The 23,950-nt window shown below is 56.3% G+C and overlaps 5 protein-coding genes across 5 annotated transcripts; 2 read left to right on the top strand and 3 right to left on the bottom strand.

Moving 5' to 3' along the window:
* Nucleotides 1-1,266: 1,266 nt before the first annotated feature.
* Nucleotides 1,267-2,981, top strand: PUNSTDRAFT_74793 (Di-copper centre-containing protein; the record flags this gene model as incomplete). The annotated part of the gene is made up of 12 exons (XM_007387141.1): nt 1,267-1,422; nt 1,473-1,572; nt 1,627-1,661; nt 1,720-1,757; nt 1,808-1,887; nt 1,946-2,265; nt 2,319-2,353; nt 2,412-2,482; nt 2,537-2,562; nt 2,627-2,638; nt 2,702-2,827; nt 2,883-2,981. 12 exons carry the CDS (start codon nt 1,267-1,269, stop codon nt 2,979-2,981), a joined length of 1,098 nt encoding a protein of 365 aa, XP_007387203.1.
* A 563-nt stretch (nt 2,982-3,544) lies between these two features.
* On the bottom strand, nt 3,545-10,542 carry PUNSTDRAFT_127845 (uncharacterized protein; the record flags this gene model as incomplete). The annotated part of the gene is made up of 8 exons (XM_007387140.1): nt 3,545-3,769; nt 3,828-4,332; nt 4,384-4,929; nt 4,978-5,296; nt 5,346-7,948; nt 8,007-8,324; nt 8,375-9,787; nt 9,840-10,542. The coding sequence occupies 8 exons, from the start codon at nt 10,540-10,542 to the stop codon at nt 3,679-3,681; spliced, it is 6,498 nt and encodes a 2,165-aa protein (XP_007387202.1). The 3' UTR covers nt 3,545-3,678.
* A 1,480-nt stretch (nt 10,543-12,022) lies between these two features.
* Nucleotides 12,023-13,830, bottom strand: PUNSTDRAFT_74822 (uncharacterized protein; the record flags this gene model as incomplete). The annotated part of the gene is made up of 13 exons (XM_007387139.1): nt 12,023-12,230; nt 12,293-12,357; nt 12,420-12,506; nt 12,555-12,646; nt 12,699-12,723; nt 12,775-12,786; nt 12,845-12,895; nt 12,953-12,999; nt 13,052-13,114; nt 13,174-13,299; nt 13,354-13,374; nt 13,428-13,509; nt 13,576-13,830. 13 exons carry the CDS (start codon nt 13,828-13,830, stop codon nt 12,023-12,025), a joined length of 1,134 nt encoding a protein of 377 aa, XP_007387201.1.
* A 1,790-nt stretch (nt 13,831-15,620) lies between these two features.
* PUNSTDRAFT_122324 (uncharacterized protein) lies at nt 15,621-19,989 on the top strand. Its single transcript, XM_007387138.1, has 5 exons — nt 15,621-16,763; nt 16,824-17,486; nt 17,543-19,123; nt 19,194-19,319; nt 19,380-19,989. Exons 2-5 carry the CDS (start codon nt 17,451-17,453, stop codon nt 19,761-19,763), a joined length of 2,127 nt encoding a protein of 708 aa, XP_007387200.1. The 5' UTR covers nt 15,621-16,763; nt 16,824-17,450; the 3' UTR covers nt 19,764-19,989.
* Nucleotides 19,990-20,224: 235 nt separating this feature from the next.
* PUNSTDRAFT_127843 (cholinesterase) lies at nt 20,225-22,674 on the bottom strand (the record flags this gene model as incomplete). Its single annotated transcript, XM_007387137.1, has 7 exons — nt 22,482-22,674; nt 22,107-22,426; nt 22,004-22,059; nt 21,190-21,951; nt 20,967-21,134; nt 20,622-20,918; nt 20,225-20,559 (listed from the first exon to the last, which is right to left on the bottom strand). Exons 1-7 carry the CDS (start codon nt 22,594-22,596, stop codon nt 20,226-20,228), a joined length of 2,052 nt encoding a protein of 683 aa, XP_007387199.1. The 5' UTR covers nt 22,597-22,674.
* Between the last annotated feature and the right edge of the window lie 1,276 nt (nt 22,675-23,950).

The following is a 23,950-nucleotide window of genomic DNA, read 5'->3' as shown; positions in this document are numbered from 1 at the left end:
GTCATGGCCGTAATCGAACAATCGCTTGCCCGTGATCGTCTCCCTACGATTTCCGGCCCATATCACCTCATTTCATGTCCTGGAGTTGACCGGTTCGTGATCAGTTGGCAGTTTATCGACCCCTGGTACTTTGATACTCCTCAGCAGCGGAGGCGCTAGCTAACCTTCTAATGCAGATCGCACCAATGATGTATTGCTTAATGATGATGTTAAGCTCGGACTTCATTCCAGATACTTAGTGAAGGGCGGCTACGAGCCCCAGGCCCCCAGCTAACCGGATCTGCTTCTCGCGGCACATGGATGGACGTCAGTGCGTGAGACGATGGCAGTTACTCGAAGACATTCTGCTTTTATCGACAATAGGGCGAACGCCGTATCAAGACAAAGCAGCGTTGGTGAACGCACTTTAATGTAAGAATTGCTATAAAATGATGCCGACCATTGACGACCAGCAAGGAGCTGCGATGATGTTTGAAGTATACATTGGGCTACACAGACACATTACCGCCATGAGGACCGATCGGATTGAGTTCCACGTAAGCACATACATCCAACCACTCTATCGGCGATCACAACCATGAATGCACCCAGATGCCACTATATGGGCGGCATGCGGAGGGGCAACGCGGGCACTTTATGCCTTTAGGATCAATGCTGCCGGACTCCGAGATGCGGCATTCGACCGCCGTTGACCTGATTTACGACGCATCAATGCTCCCATCCCGCGATGCGTGCGCGACTGTGACGCTACTTGCATGACAATGCTGCACATCATCGCCTCTATATGTATGCCTGATGTGCAGTTATGCATGTCCTTCAGTACGTTAATACAGTCAGCCTGTTGCCAGACTCCTTTGGAAGTCTCCTCCAGGCGCCGATCCGATGAGTATGGACGCTGACCATTCTATCACCGCCGGGGCCGCTCGGGTGGATGATGCGTCGAGTTTCTTCGATGTCTCCGCTGTCTACACAGAGCCCGTTCCGATGTCATTACGTTGCCCTCATCGATCTATACCCGTCAGGAACCGTCGTGCGGATGTTCCCCGAATCCCTCCACAGAGGTCAAGAAGTTACCGCATCTTCGGGGCGTGTCCGTCTTTTAGATGCCAATCCTCCTCATTGCGCTCAAATCGCCCATTCGAGAGCTTCCCATATGACCGGAATGAATTTGACCACCGGAGGCGGATTGGTGGGGAGTTGTATATAAGGGACGCTTACATTGCATGAAGAACCAGCACGCGCCAATAAGCGGCCCTCTTTCTGCCCATGCAGCTTCTCTCCATTGCTTTCACCGTCTTAGCTGTCCTGCTCGGGCTTACGAGTTCTGCCATCGGCGGCGGCGAGTGCAAGCATCCATCTGTCCGAAGGGAATGGAGGTCACTCTCGAATGAAGAACGCGCAGAATGGATCAGAGCCGTTAAGGTTCGCTTCACGCTGGTCATGCATTGCTATCGCTGACCCTAGTAATGCAGTGCTTGGCAAAATGGCCTCATGACGAGAGATTAGCGCCGAGCGTTGATCCTAGTATATCGCTCATTCCACCAATCAACAGGTCGTCATCGTATAATGACGGTGGGCTACGAGAAAGCTCCGAGGGGACCATTGATTCACTGGCACTCTCGATAGATATTTCATACATGCATATGGACTTGAACACCAAGGTCGGTCCAAAACAATCCTTGGCCTAAACTTGCATAATTGACTGACTCGACTCCGAAGATCCACTGGACTGGCTTGTTTTTGCCGTGGCATAGATGGTGAGCGGGCACCAATTCTGTATCCCGAAGCATTAAACGCAGCTCGGCAGGTATGTGCACGTACACGAACAAGCAATGAAGGAGAAGTGCGGCTTCACCGGCACGCAGCCCTATTGGGACTGGTCGAAAGGTGATTATTGGCGTAAATATAGACTCCGTCGCTCATTTCTACTCTTTATTCGTCGCAGACTCGGCTGCTCCGGACCAATCGCCGCTCTTCCTAGATGGTAACCCCCACACGGGCTTCGGCAGCGTTCATGGCGACCCGAACCACGATCATACCGTCGTCAACGGCGCATTCACCGACTTGATGTTCGCCTATCCTGCACCCCACAGGCTGAGACGCGTGTACAACCGGACTCCCTGGGATATTTACAACGCGAGCTCCTTCACTCCAAATCCAGAAAAGTTCGCCGGCGATTCCATAAATCCGTCAGAGGTCCACAAGTTGATAACCGAATTCGACGGAAATTATACCGGTTTCCAGGCGTATTTTGAGGGTTTCCAGGTAAGCCCGCACAACCCGCGGAAATTCAGTTGATGATCTAATCGAATTTGTAGGGAGCACACAGTGCCATACACCTCATGATGGGAGGGTGCGCGGACACTAGTGATGGTAGTAAAGGGCTTCGCGCCGACTGATATGCTATATAGGGACATGGGTGGTGAAGATTGCCCAGCAAGTGCCCCGAATTGCGTCACTGGTCCTAAATGGACAGCGAATGGTAAGCAGCAATTTGTCATATTCTAACTTGCCCGTTACCCCGATTCGTTCGCAGAACCCATGTTCTGGATGCATCACGGCGTAAGCATTCGATAATCTCCCCTGCAGATAGTAGATGATGCTCACAGACGCGATCGTGCACCAGATGGTCGACAAGGTACGCTACGAATCAGCAATAGTTACCCTGCGCGCCTCATACCAACGTTCGACCAATGTCCAGATTTGGTCCGAGTGGCAGCATCATAAGGCCTCAAACTTCTGGTTGTATGCCGGCGGATCCGTAGAGGAAATCGACACACCCGCCCATTACGACAAATATCCAACCGGGGGGCCCCCTTTCCTTTCGGTAAATGAATGAATTAGCATTGTGCTCCTGTGTCATGACTTATACTACCACTCAGCTGGATTCCATGTTGCCAGCTGACGGGCTCTTTCCCGAGGTCCCTATCCGCACTGTTATGGACACTACGGGCGGTTACTTATGCTACGTATATGAATGAGAATATTTTGACCGTTTCCTGTTCGGCTTGAGATATGGACTCATTGTAAAGAAATAATTATATTGAGAATATTTACATCGTCCGAACGCTGCCTGAATAGATCCTCGTTAACCATATTCATCCATGTATGTACGCCGAAGCTTGTACAGTATTATTCTTATTGTGGCTCCTTGCTAACAACTTCTGACGTATCACAAGTCAAAACCTCGACTCACTTACCAAGTATTGGAAGCTTCTTTTGCAATCAGAGTAAGTACGTTCTGAGTGGATTGCCATACAGTGTTATTTACGACAACAGGCATTGCGTAGAACAAAGCGAGACAAAACGTGGTTCAATTGCAGATAGCGTTATGCGAGCACAAGCAGGTGTACTTCGGAGATAACAAGAAATAAAGCACTATCTCGCGTCAACGCGAGAAGGACAGCGTAGAAACAAGCAGACATTGGGATTCGTAACATCGTGACTTGGCACCTCACAAAAATGCAAGGATGCATGGCACGTAGCAAGTCGTAAGCAGCGGAAAGCGTCGTAGCAGAAAATCATTGAAGAATAAACGTGACTTCGTGCGGGCGTGTTGGGAGTCGATACGATATCGAGAATTGAGGGGTGCGTGCATAGGTAATGAGCATAGAGCAGTCATATGTGTTGCATCCAGGTTGACGTCGCCAATGTCCTTCGTGTATAGAATGCAGGCGTTCAGATGCGGATTGTTTGCGGCTGTGCAGTTCGCGCTGGCGTGGGTCTACCACGAGGGCGAGGGCGGTTGATCCGCAACGAGCCTGGTGCGCTGCAGTAAAGGATATGTCAGCACATCAGGCATGAGATTCGAGTGGAACTGCGCGTACTTCATGACGACGCTCTGCTGAGAGAGGTCATTTTCCTTCTGGTCGTTCTTACCCGTACTCCGTTTGGACCAGCCCAGAGCCGTACGACGGGCCGCGGAGTTGACGCGAGGTCGTGACTGAGGCAGGCCGTCCTGTGAGACATTCTCGGATTGAACTGGGTCGACGTCGATGTAGGCAGCAAAGGCCTTGGTGGCCTTGGCGGCAGCGTTGAGCTTAAGCGCTGATCTCGGAGATGCCGTGTTCTCGTTGCGTGGAACCTGCCGAAGGACGGTCGATTTGTTCGCGGAGGCTAACAGCCGTGTGACGTCCACCATGCCTGGCGATACCGATATCTGGTCGGACGGGCTAGATCGCTGGATGCCGGTGCTGGGGTACGGAGAGGGCCGGGAATTTTTGCGAGACCGCGCGCGCTGGAGACGTAACTCGTGAGGTAGGGGTCCGTACGCCTGCTGGGAGTGATGTAGTAGCGCCTTCATGCCCTCAGGCTCCGATGGAGGGTCAAAAGCTGGGAAAGCATCGATAAGAGCGTGTGGGGAGAGTGGCCGCCAGAACTTACTTTGCACGGCAAACACGGAGAACGGCGTATCCGACCAGACTCGCTTGCTCTCTTCGAGTGTCTCGTGCGCTTCGTTCCTGAGCGCGTAGTAGCGACGAAGCACCGTGTAGTCCTGCTCGTCGAATTCCGCGGAATCGCGGAAGCTGCTATCTACGATGATGACAGAATCCTCGAGCCTTGAGATAGCAGGGGACGGGGCTTCGGACGAGGGCACAGTAGCGAGTCTTGGGGCAGACGGAGTATTCGCTTCCTCAGGGATGGTCTCGTAGACAGATGAACGTGACATGCGGGCCTCTGAAATGCGACGGCGATGCCCACGGCCTCGAGCGCGGGTCCTGGCTCGGGTGGCGGTGACACCTCCCAAGGGATGAGTGACGTTGGCGAGCACGATGCTCAGGTGCGACATATCGATACTTGACATAGAGCCACCCTCAGAAGATCCGTCAGAAGACGAGAGAGGCGGGGTGTCAGCTCCAGAGCTCGCATAGGTATTCGACCTTGAGCGATTACCGGGCTTCGGGCGCTTGAAGGACGCTTCCCCGTAGACTAGCGAATACGTTAGAAAGGCGAGAGTACAATAATGCCTGTGCTTACACGACGACGAAGAATCTTCGCCTTCAGCACTCAGGCAACTGCTCTCGAGACTCTGGCGCTCTAGAAGGCCGTGGGTAGCCCTAACCATCCGCTGATCCCCGAATTGGTACGACGATGTTGAGGCAATGGACGGCTGTTGTACAAGAGCCTTCTCCTTGGCCGCGCTTGGCTTGGGGTATGGTTCGTAGGCAGATTGTTCGGACTGAGCTTGGCGCCGTCTGGGCGCAAGTATGTTTACTCGCTTTTCGACTTGAACGCACGGCGAACCCTCGTAGACGGAGCCGATCGATTGTCGTCGAACATGTCCCCCTCCGAGCATCTATCATATCGTCAGTGAAGTCAATAAAGTCAGGTATGCCATCACATACTGTGACCATGGTATCGTCATCCTCGGGCGGGCTCCTCGAGCTGCCGTAACTCAACACCGAGACGGGTCGCCACGCAGGTAGAAGGTGGGGCACCTCTGCGTTGTTCGCGTGGAAGAGCGATTCGCCGGATGTTGACGAGCGCTTGCTAGCCTTGTCAAATATTGAGTCCTCGGCGGTCTTCCGGTCGGACGTGGAAGCTCGTAAATCCGTCTTATCGAAGATGGAATCTTCCGAAGTCGTCTTGCGCTCGTCGTCCATAATGGAATCATAGGAGCTGATGTACGCGGCAGAGTCAGCTGTGAAGTCTCTGACGCTCCCGGTCGGGGATGCGCTAATAGAATGGAGCGGCTGGCCATAGTCCATGGGCGCAGACTCGAGCATCTTGTCACCCAGACCTGGGCGACCCAACCTTGCTGCAGAGAAGTGACTGCGGATTGAGTCCACAGAAGCTTCTTGCCGATGGTGACGGGCCCATGCTGCCCTTCCTCCGTTTGCGCCGTGAATAGCATAGGAGAGCGCAACTGAGCTAGAGCTGCCGGAGTTATCGCGACGGTGTCCGAAGCTGCGGTTGAACATGCTGATAGGCGGAGCCGCCACGGAGCCAACGGAATAGGCTGAGTCATCACGACGATGCCCGCGGGCAACGATGGACATCCTGTGAGAGGCTTGGCTAGACGCTCGAAAATAGAAACTGGAGGCGTCACTGTCCACGCGCTTCCGCTCAGGATCCTGCTTCAAGAAGGAGAAAGTGTCATCCAGTGTGGACATTGAGATTGACATATCCATAGAAGGCGGCCGGCTGGGCATGCCAGGCATGGTGAAGCCGAAGGGATCTTTGACGCCGGGGTTGATGACCTTCCCGTACGAAGAGATAGATGCAATGCTGAACAGTGACGTCTCGCGTCCGTGAGTCCGTTTGGTTGCACGTGCGCCTTGAGGGGCGTAGAATGCTGGGCGATTAGGACCGAACTCGAAGCCGCGACGAACTTCCTCGAAGGAGTCCAGGCCGGCGAAGCTGATTTCGGAGGTGCCGCGCTTGTGACCTGCTGCCGCGCCAGTGAGCGAAGCCATCGCCATATCGCGTGCGCGACGCTTGGAGCTAGTGGTGGAGTCAACTCTAAGTCTTGAATCGGCAGCATCAACCTCCGCGGCCTTGGCGAAGATGGACTTCAACACCTCACTGTCCTCCTCGATGACAGACGTCGACAATGCGCGCACATGGGAGGGAGGAGGGATGATGTCGGACAATGTCAGAGGGCGATCTGGTCGCGATGGCTTCTCGGGGATTGACGAAGGCGACGACCCAGACGACATTCCACCAAATTTGAAATTGACGTCAAGCTGGCCATCGGAAGGCCGGGAACGCAGTGAAGACTGTGAACGAGTCATTTCCATGCTTGGAAGAGGGTTCGGTAGCTCGGCCTCGACAACCAATCCCTCCAGTTCGCTGAACACCGCCGACTGATCCACGGACGAATCCTCAGAGCTGGTACTGTCAACATGGACTGCCGAATGAACACCCGCGCTGGAGTCCGAAGACTCGGTCTCGGGGTACGCCTCCGCCTGAGTGACGAAATCGGGGAGCTTGGGTACAGGCGGAACATCAGTGACCGCGAGGAAGTCGCCGAAGTGGGTGAGGTCGACTTTGGATGGCGTGCGGAAAGCGCTCTCGAGCTGTTCGACAAAGCTACGGCGATCAGATGCGCCAGATTCGTTGAGTTTCTTCAGTTCGCCAGTGAAATCGAAGGATTTCTTGGTGTCGTCCTCGGACGTAGATGCAGGGGAAGACGGACAGCTGCCATTCGGTCCGGTGACCAAGGCCTCGAATATCGGCACCTGAAGCGTCGGAGGACTCTCGCCGCCCGCCTCTGGAATCGGAAGCGGGAGTTGCGGGGGAAGGCCAGGCGATGGGAGCCTTTGCGGCGCATTCTGTAGTTGGCGAGTGAGCGTCTCTCCGAACGACGTCATCTCCTCGTCAGACTGCCCAGACAGAATGACTTGCAATTCGTCGGGGATGTCCGAGTCCGGATCCTCAGGGTCAACCTCCTTGGTAGTCATACCAGATGCGACTGAGCCACCCATGGTACCGCCGAGCCCGAGCCCACGTTTGGCCTCCGGAGCAAGAGGCATGCCGTTGGTATCCTTCGGGCTTTGCTGCTCGGGTGGAATTTCGGTTGAACGTGGGCGCCCATGAGCTGCCTTGCGGAATACTGGGGTAGGTGATGGTTCCGCCGCATCGTCACCGAGATCAAGCCGATTGCCGACCTTTGAGTTGGCTTTCCCGAAAGTCAAGCTCGAGGGAGTGTGCCGATGGCCGGTTGTTGGCGGAGTCGCATGCACACGGGGCGGTGAACTGTCCGCGGGGACCTCTAGGCTAGGCTTCCTCGAAGTCAAGGTAATGGGCGGGCTCAAGGCCTTGAAGACCGGAGGAGGTTCAATGGCGGGACCCGGGGGGCTGAGCGTGCGCCTGTGAGTGGGCCTCCATCCTGGTGGCGTCTCCGTGATAGGTCTCGGCCTCGCATTTGAATGAATGGAAGATGCGACCGGCTTGAGCTTGGGAGGGGACACGGGCCATGGCGCGATCTGCATGCCGAGCTGATGACCTATGAGTAGACATGTGTTCGGTTAGTACATACGAGCAAACGAGTGATTCATCCTCACCGTTCGACGCGCTGATGGTAGCGGTAGGTCCAATAGGCTTCGAGGACGCCTTGCTCCTGCTCTGGGCATACGGCCGCAGACTGGTGATTGAGGCCAGGCTGGTCTTCGTCGTCGGCCGCTTGACGGGGCTGTCCTGTTCGCCCTTCCACTTGTTCTTGAGGGCGACGGCGGCAGTAGGACTCTCCGGCGCCTCGCGGGATGCTCCAGTGCCAGGTGATGCGCGGTACGGGGATAAGTCGGGCGTGCCAGGGGTTGCCTCCAAGTTATCGACGAGCAACGCAAGGTCGTCTGTCGCCTGATCAAGGATCGATTTGACGCCTGTTCGTCGTATTAGTACGCACGCTCGCTAGTATTGTGCTATTACTTACCTTCGACGTCGTCGTGTATGCCAACAGGTCGGGGTTTACCCAGCATATGCTCGCTCACTGGCCTCGCCCTCCTCTGCTTCTGCGGCGTCTCCAGCTTCACGACCCTCCCCCCCTCCTCGTCCTCCTCCGCCGACAGCACTCCGCTATGGCTATCCGATGTGGCGCTCTCCACCATAACCATCGGGTACCTCCGTTCGTCATCGTCGTCCGCATCGCTGTCCTCCGCCTGCTCCTCCCCGATGCTCGACGGGGCGCGCACCCCAGGGAACACGTCTGCAAGGCTCGTGCGTTTCCTCCCCTCGCCGCTTGCGCGCTTGCTCCCAGCCGCCCGGGCGCCCTTCGGCCTCGTCTTCTTCTCTCGCTCGCGGCCCTCACGCACTGTCTCCAGCCTCTCTTCGTCCCAGCGGACGCTGCTCGCGGATGACACGCAGGACGATGGACGTCCACTGTTGCCTGAGACGCCTGAGACGGCGGACACCGGGCGGCTGCTATGGCCTGAACCCGAGCTGTAGGAGGACGTCGACATGGGACGGAGCGATTCCGCGGTGCTTTGGCTCGACACGGTCGAGCGCGACCCGGCCCGTCCACGCGTGGTGAAGAAACCGCTCACGCCCGACGCCTGCGAGTTGCGATTGGCGGCGTGTGGATAGGAGTCGACGGAGAGCCGGTTGCTGTTGGTCTGCTGTTCCGACGGCTTGCGTTCCTGATTGACGAGGCGCACTGTGCCAGCTTCCGCCACGGGCGACGTCGTCATGCGCATGGTACTCGGCCAGCCAAGGCCGATCCCCAGGCCAAGGACGCTCTTTTTCTTCTCGACCTTCGGACCCTCCTCCGGGATGCTCGACACGGTGCCCATCCTGCGCGTAACCTCGGGGCTTCCGCCGCACATGCTCAGTGCGCCGGCCTCGAAGCTGCTCGTTGTCGCCTGCGACGCGTTGCGTGCCGCCTGCGCCTTGCCCTCCTTTCGCTCCTTCTTCTTGCCACCCTTCTTCACCTCGCCCTCGCCGTTCTTGAGCTGCGCCCAGCTGCCGATGTGGGCAAGCGAACGCATGGAGCGCATCGCGCGGATGGCGATCGAGCCCGAGTTGGACGCGTTGGTGGCGCCGGTCGCGCCGGTCGACTCCGAGCGGGCCATTCCAGGTGGAGCGAGGAATGTGCTCGCGGGCGGCGGCGTAGGGCTGGAGTCTGCACGCGACATTGGCGGGGCGAGGAACGACCTAGGGGTCGTGCCTGCCATCATCACGGTCGCTGGCGTCGAGCCTCGGGTTGGCTGCACAACGGTCGGGGCCGGCCGAGGCGGCAAGCCGAACAGCTGCTCCATCGAGGGCTCTTGGGCAGCTGGCGAGTTGAGTACGACGCCGGAATCCAGTGACGCAAACCGTGGTCGTCCGAGTGATGCAAGCGCGTCAGGCGCTGCGACGGCATGAGAAAACGATGTCTAAGGCAAACGGGAGGAATCGCTTACTCTTCGAGCGTTTCGCTTTCTTCTCTTTGGTTTTCTCCTTCTCATTCTCACTCCCCTTCTCCTTCGAATCCTTCCTTCCTCTCCCGATACTCCACCACTTCTGGCTCCCCGAATCACCCGGCTTCAGCTTCTCCGTCGCCGTCGCCGGTTTGTTTTCCTTCTCCTTCTCCTTCCCCTTCTCCTTCGACGCCTTCGGCACGTTCGTCACCTCTCCCAACGCGCCGTCGTTACCCCACATCATCCCGTTCAGCGCCCTGCGGCTCTTTTGGCGCTTGATCATCACGATCTCGCCCATGTCGGGGTCGTCCGTCGGGTCGACGTAGATCTCGAACCCGCCGCGTGCGCTCGCCGATCCCTGAACGTCCGCACCGACGCGCCGAACGACGTCGGAGAGGTCCCGGCTCTTGTCTTTCTTCGCGCCGACGTTGGCGAGGAGCGACAGCTTGGACTTCTTCGGCACGAGGCGCCGCTTCGGCGCGTCCTCTGCGCGCGGCGCGAGAGGAAGAGGCGGGACAGGCGGCGCGTTCGCGAACGGGGCGACGAGGGAGGAATCGGAGACGGCGGACGTATTGGGCGTCGCCGTTGTGAGGCAGATCGTGGGGATGCTGAATGGCTGGGCTTGCTGTGTTGAGGGGTCCTGAGCCGGAGGAAGGGGGGAGGGCGAGCGCGCCCGCGGGTCGCGTGAAAGTCGAGCACGAATCATCTTGATGGATCTTCTATGAATTTGAACTTGATGCAAAAAAGCGTCGGAGTTGTCGTTAATAAAACAGAACGAAATCTTGAACGTGAACGTGAACTATCGTAACAGGTCGGATGTTGTTGTTGTTGGATGGCTTGAGGGGTCGTCGGAATGAGGTCTTGATCTTCGTAGATCGTTACTTGTATTGTTTGGCCGGAATGCGTTGAATCTTGGCGTCTTCGTGTTATTCGTGCCTTCGTCGGTCTTCTGGTGAACGGTAACACGTCCCATCAGCACACTACGCGAAGAAAAAGTCCGCGATGAAACCAAAACCTACTAAACCACCGCACGTGGAGCAACTTCGCCTCAGCGGGCCCACCCTCCTCTGCTCGAACGGCGCTCTTGCTGAGAGATGCGCTAGCCGGACTCGGGGTCTGCTGGTTGTCGGGGACGAGGACAAGGTCGACGAACGCAGGGCTTACATAAGTTGGTTCGTTGAGCCTCGAGGCCAAGCATGAGGAACACACGCCCCCACATTCCGCCCAAAAAGGCAATCATCCCCGGAAGCCCATGATGGACGCGTCGAGGCACGTGAGCGCGTCGTCGACAGCGTGTGACCCCTGATAAGATGCGAGCGAAAAAGGGGCAGGGACAACGCGAGAAGATCGGGATCGTTATCTAGCTGCCTAGTCATCAACATGAGTAGCAAGCAAATCGCAAGCGATCATAACAGCATACGGATGATAGCAACTTGCGAGCACGCGGACAAGCCATGGCGCCCAGCTCGCGTCAGAGCATTCAAGTGGTACGCAATACCGTATCCGCGCGGGTGAGACCAAGGGCATGTCAGAGACATCAACAGCAGCGCGTCATAGATCTAGCCAGATGCGCGTATAGGGGGACAGCAGCGCCCGTTGATGACGAGGTGTTCACTGGTGGAAACGGCGGAAGCACCTTTGCAACATCCCATAGCTGTCCGCTTGTCTCAAACCGAGTGTGGGCGCATATATGCATGTCGATCGCGCGGGGGTCTCCATACCAATGTCGACCATGATTCATCGGAAAGGGTTCGGATATTGTTGCCACCGCCTTCGCCGGACTATGTTCTCGTATATGGAAGGATCGACCGGTAATGAACGCAGCAGATCGTCGCCTGAGACCGCGGTCTTTGACGATTCCGTAGGTCTCGCTGTTTTCTTTCTCGATGTTGGCGCAATCGAAATGTAGATGTTCGAGCGTGACCTTGTGGAGCGAGTAAGGGTCCCTGCTGAAGGTTCCAGGTCAAGAACGAGTTGGCCCAGGTTGAAGCGTTTTGTGTCACTGTCAGGCTGAAACCTTCATAGTTCCCACGCCACGAAGTGTTCAGTAGCGCGTGCCACATCTCTTTTTGCCTCTTCTCTATCGGTAAGTACAACGGATATTCGCAACACGAGCAACAGATTGATTACATCTGTTAGCATACACACTACGTGAGCGACTGCATTACATACAGACATACAACACTTCAAAATTTGATACAAGTCCGAAAGTCTGGGAGCACTAGGGACGCTTCCCTCGCTTCCCACAAAAAGCAAACGGTTACATAACGAACATCAGAGTCGTATCCTGAACAGCTATGAGCTTCATGGAAGCGCAAACATGCAATGCTACTCACAATCTTGTGCGAGCTCGACAGTTGCGGCTTTTGGCTGTACTTCTTCTTCAGGATATCCCTACAACATTTCTCTGTTAGCAGGCAGCACGCCTCTCATCGCCACCAGTGACTCCAACTCACCTCACAGACTTGAGCAAACCGGCGTACGACTGCCTCGGGTTACGCGACAGCGAAGCCATGAACGCCTGTTTCAGCTCATCAGTACATTTCGCTTAAGCCAAGCCGGTGGGGATCACAGGGTGCTCACGTCGCTCATGGCTCCCACTGCCAGCCTTCCATCCGTCGACGCCACGTCCGCGCTCGTCTGCGAGTCTTTGCACCCGCTCCACGATATCTATTCAAAATTCAGCACCCACCCAATTGTTGGGGACGAAAGACGCACCACATCCGCCGCAGTATGCTTACGCTGCCGAGCGCGATCCGTTACGCCCATCGACTTGATACGACCGTCGCTGTGATACGAGTACGGAAGGTCTAGGAACCCCAGTGAGTCAGTGATTCATTGAGAACCGATGCATGTACGAACCCAATGCCGATCCGGAGTGGCAGGACTTATGAGATCAGAGTCAGCTAGGAGTACCGCCTTAAAGCATGTTACGTACATCAAACAGCGCCTGCGTATCCAGTACCAATATCAGCGACGTGAGCAACACCACCAGGCAGAGCTCTCACCGTCAATCGACATCCACGAGGCAGAGACCTGACCATGATCGCATGCATTTCCTGAGACATATGAGCGTAGTCCGTCGTTATGTATGACACAAATCACTCGCAACTCACATCGTCAATTATTGGGCCGGCCGTTCGGTAATCGAGAGGGTAAATCACTGCAGAACTGCGTTAGCTTGACAACGCCATTGATCATACACATTTGCCTACCCTCATCCTTGCCGTCCGGCTCGTCTCCATCGCGGTCCTTCACCTGGCCGCCATGTCCTGAGTCTAATACGAAGGACGTCAACATATCTAGACATACGACGATCCCGCAAAAAGGCGCTCACAATGGAAGAACAGCGAGTCGTTCGGGCGCGCACCCGACACAAGCCACTTCATCGCATCCACCATGTTCGCCTTCGTCGGCCTCGCGCGGGGATCGGACCGATCGTCTGTCAATATGACAATATCCTCTACTTCCACTGTGAATATACCCCATCTCTGTTCCCGCCAAAAATTACTCGTACCTTGCTTGAACCCATAATTCCCTACAGACGGCCATCAACAAGCAGAATCCGTTGACAACATTCCGACCACCTACTATGTAAGAACCGCATTACGTTCTTCGCGTCGTTCACGCATCCTCTCAACTCCTGCCTCGTACCCGTATAATTGATTCCGATCTATTGCACCACGCCGATGTCAGCTCCTTCAGCCCAGCTCGACGAGTTGGATTTATCAGGACTCACGCAGAGTGCCTTCTTCCGACCGGTACACTTGCTATACGCGAAATCGCTGAGGTTGACAGGCTGACTCGCCGGCGCGTGCGTCACCTTGACCGGCTTCGACGGCTTCGAGCTCGCGTGTTCATGACGGTGCTCCGTCCGATGCGGTACAGCAGGCGCGGACGCCACGACCTGGTATACCTGCGGGCGCTGGGCCGCTGCGAGATGGTTATGGCTATGGCTGTGCCTTACATGCTGGTGACTCGTCGACGTCTGCATTTGCACGTGCGTCGAGCTGCTGTGTCGCCGCCCGCCCGCGCGCTGCTGCTGTTCGCGGAAGCCGGCAGGCGGAACGCTCAGAGAGGCGTTGTTCATGGGGGGCGCGGAGACGGGCGGGCCGAGTGGTGAGTAGGCGCTCGGGCTGGGGACGAAGGTGTTGGCGGCGTGGAAGGCCGGGCCCGGGGAGGGCATCTGCATCCTGAGCCGCCGGAGGAGAGCACGCCAGATGCGGTGGTTACGCGGGTGGAAGTGCGAGCCGTCGGCGTTAAAGTGGCGCAGGATGCGGGAGGCAATGCGGCGTATGTGCGAAGGAGAGGTGGTGGATCGAGAGGACGAACATTGGTAATGGTAGGGTTTGGGTTTGTGGAGGCGATTGCGAGGACGGGGTGGAGGTTTGGTGAGACGTGCATGGGGGGTGTTGGCATCGTAGATGACAGATGGAGTGTAGGCGAATGTCGGGACGTATGGCGGGCCATTCAGGTGATTGTAGTACGGATACGAATTGTTGTATGGATAGCGATATGAATGGTTCGTCAGCAACGCTTGCGGAGGCATCTTCGAGATAAAGAAACAGGATGAAGCGGCAAAGCAGGGTGAAGTACAAAAGCGAGTCAGTAGCGCTGTGACCTGCTCTATCTATGGCTGGGAGTGGAACGCGGAATAAGCGCACGTACGGAGGCGGGCGAAGGCGGTTGTCCCTCCCATCGGGGTAGGGGTTGGCTTGGTAGTACCCATTTGGATTCGGCACGGGGTGGTAGCCCTGAGGTTCAGTAGAGAAACCGCCTACACCGTCCCACATTGTCTTGCTTTGGTTGATTGAGGTGGAAGAGAGATGATGGGCCGGAGGAGAGGCGAAAGATCCCGGATTAGGCAAGCTTGGGCGCTAAAGCCGCTTGGTACGCAGAGACAGTCTGATCTTCAGGCGCGAGTGACTCGGAGGGAGGAAGAGATGACAGGATTGTGGATCCTTATGTACTCAGCAGTGTCCTTGAGGCGTAGCAAGCTATCCTGGCAAGGCGGTGGCTCGGAGCTATGTAGTGAATCACCAGGGTGAAATGAAACTGTCCCCGCGCTAGCTTCAGGGCTTCGATGATGATGAGTAGCCTTTGAGGCTGATACCAGCAATGAGACAGCAGCGACGGCCTGCAGAGGAGGAGGAATCACTTGTACAGGGATTCAGTGAGGTCGCGGTGTAACGCGTTATGTCTCGGACGACTGAACTCAAAGAAGCTGAGGCAATGAGCGTGGGAGCACTTGCGATCGGTATTTAGCCACGTGCGATCGCACAGGTCCGACTGGGCCGGCGTCCGGGCTCGTTATGATTCTATCGAGCCAGCGCCTTTCTGGCCTCATGGCACGAAGGACTGTCATATGCGATTCGGCAACGCTGTACACAGCTTAATATGATCACCGGAGCTGAATATCGAAACTCTGTAGAAGACTGCAGTTGTCCGATTCTTCATATTTTTTACAGAAGAAATCTTCTCTTGAACCTCCAGGGGGACTCTGAGTCATGACGGGATTGCGATGACGGGAAATACAGCCGCATGTGACCATTGAATCAGTGTAGCGCCACCATTGGGCCGCCGATAGAGACCCTCCCCGACGAACGTTCCTCTGCCTCATGTACAAAACCCCATAAAGCCACGTATATCTAGTAAAAGAAATAAAGACTGACACGTAGGGCCTCAGTAGTATAAAAGTAGAGTACTCGAACATTGTACTCTAGCTTTCTCCTGCGCACTCAACGAGACTTACCCCGGTCTATTGTATGAACTTTGAGGAACTCTAAACCGTGTGGCTACACTTCGCTTACAAAGCTTACCCGTCGCCACAATCAGGCACGTGATACTCCCATACTTTTCTTCCGCCGTTGCCTGGAGCCTACTGTACATCGCCAATAAGTTCGGCCTATAACTACACAGGTGCCATCATGGCTAGAGCTCGGGTTGACTCCGGCTCTGGATCCGACTCGGATGCCCCAGAGGCTTTCTCTACTTCGCAAACCAAAAAGCTCGCCAAGGGCCAAGAACGCGCGCTCGCCGAGTTCCACACGTCGCAAAAACGGAAGCGCAAGGAGGAGAATCAGGCCAGGGACAAGCGACTGAAGGAGCGCGCAGCAGCAGCTGCAGCTGCTAAGACGGAAGAACTTCGTATCGGAGCTGAGAAAGGAAAGCGGCCGGCGGAGAAGAGGAGAAAGGTGGAGGTAGAGGGCGGTGACGACGACGACGACGACGAGGGTGGAGATGATGGCCTTGAGGCGCGAATGCGGAGGGCGATGCAGGATGCGGAAGATGAGGATGAAGATGAGGACGAAGACGACGATGAGATGATGGATGGGGATGAGGATGAACAGGAAGAGGATGACTCTCGGAATGAGGTTGAAGAAGACGAGGATGACGAAATTGGCCGGGAGAATAACAGGTCCAGCCTATCTTCTGACGAAGAAGAGGACGATGAGGACGTTCATCACTTCAAAGAGGAAGATTTCAACGACACTGAGGATGAAGACCTCGCCGAAAACGAGGAAGACGGCCAAACCCAGTCATTCACCTCATGCTCTCGATCCTCGATATCCACCTCCGGCCTTCCTCGCTATCTTCCGGATGACCTCTTCACCACTACATCTACCAAACGCACGCTCATCGCGCCCTCTTCACGCCCATCGGCTCCATCCAAGGCTGACTCCAAGCGGAAACGCAAACGCCCCTCCGTCTCCCGCAAACCTAAAGACTCCGTGCTCGGCTCCCGCACGGTCCGCAAACTCCCACCGCTGCAATCACGCCCTGCTGTGACACCGCGCGGCGCGCTACCGAGCGCCAAAGCGCGCAAGTTCGTCGACCGCGCGCTCAACCTCGATGTTAAGCCAGCGACAAAGGCGTCGAAGAAGAGTACGAGTGCCACGCAGTCGAAAGCCTGGGACAGAAAGCCTGGTACGTCCGGGTATATGCGCATATACTCGGCCGCCGCTGACAATGCTTGTACGTTCATAGCGCACCTAGGTGTATTGAAGCCAGCCGTAGCTGGACCGCCACGACAGTTCGTTCGCGCATGAGGCCTTGCGGACGGGCCTCATTACTTACTGTGCGGCTCCTGACTGGTGGCCTCCCGCGCCAGCCACCACTTTGGTCCTTCATTGAATGTACTTAAGTTACTTCCCGTGCTACTGGGGCAATCATTGAGCGGCGCACGATACGCGACATGCAACCATGGCGCCGAACCTGGCGCTCAGGGGACCTTGAACGCTATCACGAACATCTCGGACTATTGACGTTGATCCTGAATGCTTCCTTCGACGTTCGCTTCGAAACCGTGTCTTTCCCTCTGTGGCCCGCTTATCCTCTATCACAATGCGCGTCCAGCAAGAAACTTGTAGCATTGGCCCCGTCGTGGTTCTGGTCGCCCAATCATAGATGGCCCTTGTCGAACCCGCGTTAGCCACCAATTGAAGAACTCTTCGGTGGCCTAGTTACAACGATCGATCCTACGTCCACCCGGGCCACCATTCACTGGCTGCGGTACTTATACCGCGCCTCGAGGAAGGCACTTCACCCCAAAAAAGCATCGATCCGATACTCATTCTTAATCCCAAAAGTAAGGCATCTCCCAGATTTCCGAACATGAACTCGTCTCCACCTCCTCATCAAGGACCCGCAGTGAGTATCTCCGCTTCCTGATCGCCACCTGCGACGAACATTAATGTCAAGCTCAGAGTAGGGCCCCATCGCACCAGACCAACGCTCGCCAGGCGGCGCCGGCGCAGAGTGGCTTCGCCCCCATACCGCCCGAGCTCGCCATGGGATCGCCTTCTGCGATCGCTCATCCCCAGCATACGCCGGTGCAGGCAGGCCCTCCCCAAGTTCCGCAGACGCAGATGACCCACAGAACGTGTCCGATTCAGGCCATAGACACATCCGGCGTTGCTGCGCAAGCCACGTGCAATTATACCCATTATTCTTCCTCTTCGGCGTCTCCACGGTACAGCGTCCTCCCTCCTCTCCAAGTCCCGCCCGAGAATGCGTATCACACAGCCATGGTGCAGCAATCGCCTTCTGCCCATATGCAAGCTCAACCGCCCGTTCAATATGCGCAATATGGTCCGCACCCAAGGGCGAACGTGCCTCCGACTGGATATCAATTACCCATGCAGCGCCAGTGGCACCCCTCCATACGGAATGACTCTGGGCAAGCCGATAACCACCATGGCCCGTTCTTCTCCCCAGAAGGGATGATACAGCAACACCAACGGCCCTCCCACCCGGGTTACTCTAGGCAGGCCGTTGTCAACCATGGTCCGTACTTCTTCCCCGCCGGGATGCCCCTGCCACCACGTGTCCAAGGGCGTCCTTTCCCTATAGGACCGCGGATCCTGCTTCCTTTCCTCGGCGCGCCGATATGCGCACCCATGAACACCACCCCGTTTCCCGAGCTGCCAACAGGCAATGTTGAAGATGTCAACGCGATTTCAGATGCGCCTGTCCAGACTGGTCGACGCCCGCGGGCGTCCTCACCACGCGCGCAACGCCCCGCGACTGGCGTTTACTCGCCGCCTGCAACCTCCCTAGACCCAGACGTCCTCCAGTTGTCCGGACAAGATGGTGCCCAGTCTCCTTTGAAACGGCCCAGGAAGAACACCTTTCCGTCCACCCCTGGTCCTTCCAAGCGGGCTCGTACCCAAAGCGCAACGACATCTACCCAAGCCGAGCTGGACGCGTACACCTCGGACGCGCGAATGGCGAGCCCCGACTTGAGCCCTACGCGCGCGACGCCGTCCACTCCCCTCCGCTCCCCGACGGCCCCTTTATCTGAAGACGACGAGGGCAAAGCAGCAGGGCTTCCCTTACTTCCGAACGCCTTGATGCGTGCCGGGAAGACGCCTATTACGCCTCAACGCAAGCAGCGTAAACGACAATACCCTCCCGTTCTCGATCCGTCGCCTACGAGTCCCGCCCCGACCTCTACCCCGCCGTCCAGCAAGGAACCGAAGAAGAATGAGACCATCGCCGAATGCTCGATGATACCATCCAAGACGGAGCAGCTAGCCCACCGATCGCTTGCTACGCCGCTGAAGGAGCCGCCCCTGAAAACGCATAGGGTCATCCCTGTCCGAAACCGGTGGCAGGAAATGCGGAACCATCGTGGTATAGGCATCACCTTGTCGGACGCGCGTGCGGAGGATGACGATGTTATTCCGCAATTACCGGAGCTCGTCGATGCGGACAGTCGACCATTTGCCAATATCGCTACGACACAAAAATCGATTGAAGTTCACATATGCCTGGATGTTAAAAAAGTACGTCGATACTCCATTGAACGACTTCCAAGTTACCATGAGCTGATCGTTTGTTCTCCCATGCGCGCAGAACTTCACACGCTGGACTACCCGTTCATGGAGGCTGTCTGTGCGCGATACCAAGGGCGATGGAGAATCGATTAGTCTCCGGGAACTCGTTGTGCGCATCGCCGGACTTGCTGCGAACTTTCTAGATGTGCGTGCACGTTCCGGCATGCTGTCTCTTCTCTGGTGACTGACGCCTACGCTCTTATAGACGGTCCAGACAGAAAACCCGGATGGACGTTTCAAGTACATGACGCTCGAACGCATGCGCCTGGTCAGCCTCTGGACGACGGATGTGAACGAGGTGTCTTGGAACGTGAACATCGAGGTCCTACACCGACATGGTCTGGGGAATAAGCGGGGGAGTGCCCCCATAGGCCCGTGCATCGACTTCTTCTGTCTCTCAGATGCCGAAGACGCGTGGTCAGGCTCGATGTGGGACGAGCGGGCCAGTCTCGACCCTACTGGCTCGACTTATGAGATGCCGCGCCAGGTTGATATGCTGCCCGCCGACGCCCCCAGACCGACAGCACCGGCTACGCCGACGCTGCCGAAGCGATTATTGCCGACGCCGACTTTGCAACTCATTGCATAATGCCACGCGCGGACGGTGCTTGAGATCTTTTCCGATCCCTGCGTAAGCACTTAAACCTACCCCGTCCTTACCTTGCACATAGATACAGGTGTCGCGTATGACACATTACTCGCTCCTTACTCGTGTTTTCATCCTCATATTACGGACTTCACACTCCTTAACCCCGGCGCGCAGGCTCGCGTGTGCATAAATGTAACATTGTCATCTGGTCTGACGTGCATGTTCCAGCTGTATCCCTGTTCGTATCATAAGATGTACAGTGTACAATCAATTTAAAGCTATGATATCAGCTCTCTACATACCGTGGGCACCAGCCGCTTTGAAGTTTCCATAGTGTTGAGAGATATATGCTTGCATAAAACGATCTTTTCTCTCTCAGCGATGCGACCAAGCGTCTAGCCGAATACACATATATATATTATATATATTATACATTTCAGCTTCTGCACATCACGTATGCGGTCAACCGTAGTAATTGAAGGGGAGTCCGAGGAACTTGCATTGAGCCTCGTCCTGGAAACTGGCCGTCCGAGGTGGCATGTCCATGATCCGGAGCGCCCTATCGTTCCCTTTCGTAAGAGGTTTCCATTCTCCCGCTTTCTCCACGAGCGCGAGCGTGCTCGTGTACCCGCGAGCTTTCAGGTACGCCGTCGACGGATTAGGATCGTGCTCGCGCGCGAAGGCGGACCACGTGTCTGCCGCTAGCTGGGAGAATGGAAGGTCGTTATCGTCGCGGAAGGGCAGCTGGAATTGGCCCAACGTGCCCCAGACAAAGTACAGCTCGCCGGAGTGACACCTGCACGGCAAACCTTTGTTAGAGGCGAGCAAAGGAGACGGGAAAAAAAGAGGAGCACTGACTTGAAGTACTCTTTCGACGGATCGCCATGAGGGTGCGCGGCATCGATGGGCGCATCGCACACGGGCGCGTTCGGGTCAAACCCGGGCGTTTGGTACGACCGATCGAACTGGTAGAACCAAATTTTCGGGAAGACGTCGTGGTTGAGGGCGGAGATGGCGGCAGCCTGGTCAAGGCAGCGGAACTCGACGTCGGTCGTGATTCGCGCGGTGACATTGAACACGTCCAGCGTCGCGTTCGTGCCAGAAGGGACAGGGAAGAGCCCGGAGGCTTCAACCTCGGACGGGGAGGGGCTCGACCTGGCAAAATTAAGTTGTAAGGCGGACCTCCAAGTTGGATGGACGTACAGAACGCTGGCAATGTTAGAGGTGATGTTGGTATTTTGCGGGTATCCGATGAAGGCAGCGCCGTCGTCACGCATGAATCCCATCACAACGGGCACATGTGCGGCAGGACTGGAACCGTCAACAGGGAGCTGCTTGGACGTGACATATTTGCCATCAATCACGACGAATCTGGTGGACCATGGTCTAGATTGGAAGCATGTGCATGGAGGTGGAAAAGACGCACCGAGCGACAGTGGGAAGGTTGACCAACGTGTTCGCGTCGACCTTGCGAAGGCACATTAGGACAGCAGCGGAGTCGGTTTCGTTGCACCCGGTCGCGGCCAATATCGGGTCTACCGCCACAGGCTGCAACTGCGGAATGGTGTAGTAGAGCGAGTACGTCGTCGCATAGTTCTCCCCCACCAGATTGCTCATTGGAATCGCCGCCGCGAACTTCCCGATCGCCTCCGGACTCGCGAGCAGGGCCCTCGTCGCCGCCGCGCCCGCCGATTGTCCCAGTATCGTGACCCTCGCCGGATCGCCGCCGAACGCGGATATGTACCTTTGCACCCAAGCGAGGGCGACGGTCATGTCGCCGATCCCGAAGTTGCCGTTGGTGGTGCCGTCGGGGAGGGCGAGGAAGCCGAGGGTGGAGAGGCGGTAGTTGATGTCGACCACGACGACGTCGCCCCGGGAGGCAAGCGCGCCGCCGTCGAAGGTCGCATCGTTCCCGGTCCCACCAGTGAACGCGCCGCCGTGAATGTGGAACATGACGGGTTTCAGCGTGGATAACGGTGTTCCGGCCTTGGGGATGAAGGGCGTGAAAATGTTGAGGAAGAGGCAGTCCTCGCTCCCGGAGGTGCTACCGGCTTGGACGCATTGGGACCCGTAGTCGGTCGCGTTAAGGTCTTTTCGTGACCCTGAGTATAGCGTAGAGTAAGTGAACCGCTCCGGAGTGTTCGCGTATGGGAGGCCGAGGAAGCGGAAGGAGAGGTGGTCGCGGTACCTGGCAATCAGTCAGGCTCCAGGTGCGCAAGCACGAATATATGCGCATATACCCTGTCACCGTTAAGTCTTCCGCGCTCACAGTGACTCGCCATTTGGGATCTTTGTCCTGGATATGCGTCAGTGTGGCATTATCAAGCTAGTCATGCCGCTCACCTGGTCGCTAGCAGGACGGTAAGGCGCGCTCTGGGAACACAACGCGGGAAGCGTCTTCTGGCACGACGTTGTTTGTACTTTGGCCCCCTTCGTAACGGTCCTGCAAGTCTTCGCGGAGGGGGAGGCGATCCAGTATTCTTGTTCCGCGGGGTAATGGTCCTGGAATGCGAGGTACGACAAGAGGGACGTCACGTCTGAGACGAAGTGAGGTCCATTGGCCGAGAGCAAGTTTTCGCTGAGCGCCGCGCATGCCGAAATTGCAGCCTGGTTATTCCGAGGTTCGATGAGGATGGCGCCGGCGTGGTCCGTGGCGCTAGTCCCTGCAACGATACCGTCAGCGAAATCGGCTAGGAAGGCTCAGAGGAACGACTCAACAGTTGAGATCATTCTGGTAAAGAAAGGTGAGCGAGCTTGAGAGCGTTTTCGGAGAGGGCGTCGCGGCCACGACAACGGTCAGAGACAGCAGCCAGGACGCAAGCGATGCAATCATCTCGGGAGTCAGACACACATACGCGACGAGTACAGGCAGGACGTTGACGAAGGCATCTATAAAGAGGGCCTGGAGGGCCGTCGGGGGAGGAGGGCGCATCGACTATACTTCGCGTCGGGTCACGGCGAGGAGATCATGGTCGCCGAAGATTCGCCGGAGTCGTCTCGTGACGACGTTAGGGTGATGAAGGCGGCGAGGCGCACCGAGGTATGGTATGATATGACGGAGGAATGAAGGGACTGGGAGGATATTGCATGCGAAGATTGCGCCGCGTTTGTGACGAGGCAATTCAGTACAGCGGCGGCCTTCTTGGAGGCGTAGTAGACGCATGACGAGAACCGCTACCAGAGCTTCTCAATTTCATCTGGAGCCTGATCTCGGTCAGCGATGCGTGCTACGTTCACCTCTAGAAGCTTGTCGATCTGGATGCACATACATTATATCTTGAGCCTCGTGGAGATGCTGAGGCCGATATAGGTAGGACGACCTCCAGTTCTCCCATCTGACATTCCATCTTCATCGTTCCGGTTGGTTGACGGGCCGTTAAGGCACTACACTTTCCAAAGATGTTTAAGATGTTGCAAGTACTGCGATTATTTATTGCCTCGGTTCAGTTCGTCAGCTTCAACGACCAGGGAGGTGAAGGCCAAGCAAAGAGAAAAGCAAAAAAGAGAGGTCAATGTTTTTCAATGTTGTTCCATGTTCAGTGCTTTCTTGGGCGTTGTTGTTAATCCGTGTTTATAGTCCGAAGCGGCGGACCGTATGGTAGACTTGTACACGGGCTGTAACTACTTCTACTACTAATTCATCCTCCTCCTCAATCTTGCGATCGTAAACTTCTAGCCCTTGGTCGCGGAGCGACCTTAGGCCTGGACGCCTCTGGTAGGCGGTGGGGGTGGTGTAAAGTATATAGCTTATGTAAAGCTATGCTACGACGCGACTAGACCGAAACAGAACAGAACCGAGTGTTATTGAGCTAAAAGACGACATACATGATTGTCTGTACGGTGCTTATATCTTAGCGGTCCGGATTATAGTTAAAGGGGCGCCATATGGTACTGGGCGCCCGCTTTGTCATAAGTGTTGCCCGCGTCCAATAGGACGCGGTGGTAAGTGATTGCATCAAGCCGCTTTGAGCGGCTGACTAATTACTTAAGGGTAAGTCTATTCTACCCTTACATCCTCCCCCCTCCAGGAAAAAAAGGTTATTATTTAGATTAGCTGTCGCAACGTCTATGGACTCACTGCGACTTCAGATGCCTGCCGATGGACACGGTCACCTGCGCTTTCTCACGCCACCGTAGGGCCCTTGTAATCGGCGAGCCATTGTTCCGCGAATGCGCGGAGGGGCCTT

The sequence above is a fragment of the Punctularia strigosozonata genome (genome assembly GCF_000264995.1).
Source record: "Punctularia strigosozonata HHB-11173 SS5 unplaced genomic scaffold PUNSTscaffold_13, whole genome shotgun sequence".
In the NCBI taxonomy this organism is placed as follows: Eukaryota; Fungi; Basidiomycota; class Agaricomycetes; order Corticiales; family Punctulariaceae; genus Punctularia; species Punctularia strigosozonata.
The sequence above is the reverse complement of the archived record's forward strand: the minus strand, read 5'-3'. Positions and strand labels throughout refer to the sequence as shown.

Bases quoted from the DNA above. Each gene is read 5' to 3' on its own strand.
- PUNSTDRAFT_122324 (XM_007387138.1), top strand. From the start codon at position 17,451: ATGAACTCGTCTCCACCTCCTCATCAAGGACCCGCA. The intron at 17,487-17,542 runs GTGAGTATCTCC...TGTCAAGCTCAG, and splicing joins CTCCTCATCAAGGACCCGCA to AGTAGGGCCCCATCGCACCA. The intron at 19,124-19,193 runs GTACGTCGATAC...CCATGCGCGCAG, and splicing joins TATGCCTGGATGTTAAAAAA to AACTTCACACGCTGGACTAC.